At 41.5% G+C, this 1,234-nt stretch overlaps 1 protein-coding gene across 1 annotated transcript in view; it reads left to right on the top strand.

Annotated features, from left to right (window-relative positions):
• CERS6 (ceramide synthase 6) overlaps window positions 1-1,234 on the top strand; it is a 198,960-nt gene that overhangs the window by 45,756 nt on the left and 151,970 nt on the right. Inside the window, exon 2 of the mRNA XM_045297988.1 lies at window positions 420-477. Within this exon, the coding sequence (XP_045153923.1) occupies window positions 420-477 (58 nt within the window). The remainder of the gene's footprint in view (window positions 1-419; window positions 478-1,234) is intronic.

The following is a 1,234-nucleotide window of genomic DNA, read 5'->3' as shown; positions in this document are numbered from 1 at the left end:
TCTTCTTTAGTTAGGGCTTCTTTACATCAGACGTATTTTTAAAACAAACATAAACTGCTCTTAAGTAAACTTATTAACTTAATATCTGGATCAGATGAAGAACTCAAAGCTCTGCTGTGTGTTTATTTCTGGGAGACTAGCGGGGAGGAGAAAACGGGAAAAGGCAGGAACTGGGAAGAAGGAAAGCTAGGCTATGACTGTAATCAGTAATGCTTAAGCTCCTTCCCACAATATTTCATATTTATATACCTACGCATGTGGGCGTCCAGGTTCAGCTACTACTGAAATTGCTCATTAAATGTCACACCGGTTGTGAAGGAAGGGGGTGCAAAGCCAGTGGACTTGTTCTCTCCCGTGTTTGATGAAATGTGGAAGATAGATGCCAAATGTCATCGAGTTTCATTCTTCCCTTTCTGCAGGTGGAAGTTTTCATTTTGCCTTTATCTGTTTACCTACGGAGCCCGGTTCCTGAAGAAGGTAGGATCTGCCAAGTCGCGTTATAGAATGATTCTCGCCTAGCTGTCAGCCCGAACTCCATTCTCCAGGAGGGTGGCAACGGTGATATTCCTACCAGCTGTCTCTGTCTTCGTGAGAAGGATGTGTGAATTTTTACTTGACTTGCAAAAATATTTACAGTTTATTCTTCGTACTAGATCACTTATAGGCATAAATGAAAGAGACAGTTTGTTTTTTATGTGAAAGATGTTGCTAAGGCCCTTGCCCCATCTGGTTGGTTATTTATTATGTGTGGGCATTAGTAGCCTTATTGTAACCACCAACTGGAGCTTTACACGCACTTAACCCGCGTTTTCATGTGACGCAACTTGCCAACTCGGTGGCTGCAGTCTGTGTCATGACCACTGTTCGCCGGTCAAAACACTATTTTAGCGCCATGCATAGTTATTAAGAGATCAACTACCAACTGCTGTTAGGAAGCTCCGTGCATTTCATCGATTAGATGCCTCCTGCTGTAGCTTTGCTCTATTCTGTATGTGCTCAGCCAAGTTTATCCGTGAGAGCAACTCTTGGTGGCTGTCAGTGGATTTCCCCTGAGTATTTCATTGCTTAGTGCTACTTGAAAAAGTTTAGACGGCTCAGATTCAAGACCGATAAAGAATTATATTCTCATGGTCATGCACATGGCAATAATAATAATGATGTGGCAAGATATATGAATTGTTTTGTCGTGTAAACCTGCAAAGTGTTGTAGATGTTATCTTTAATTCTTTTTTTT

Source organism: Echinops telfairi, unplaced genomic scaffold (assembly GCF_000313985.2).
Source record: "Echinops telfairi isolate 266 unplaced genomic scaffold, ASM31398v2 ScPeMD7_4;HRSCAF=17, whole genome shotgun sequence".
In the NCBI taxonomy this organism is placed as follows: domain Eukaryota; kingdom Metazoa; phylum Chordata; class Mammalia; order Afrosoricida; family Tenrecidae; genus Echinops; species Echinops telfairi.
This window is presented reverse-complemented; position numbering and strand designations above follow the sequence as displayed.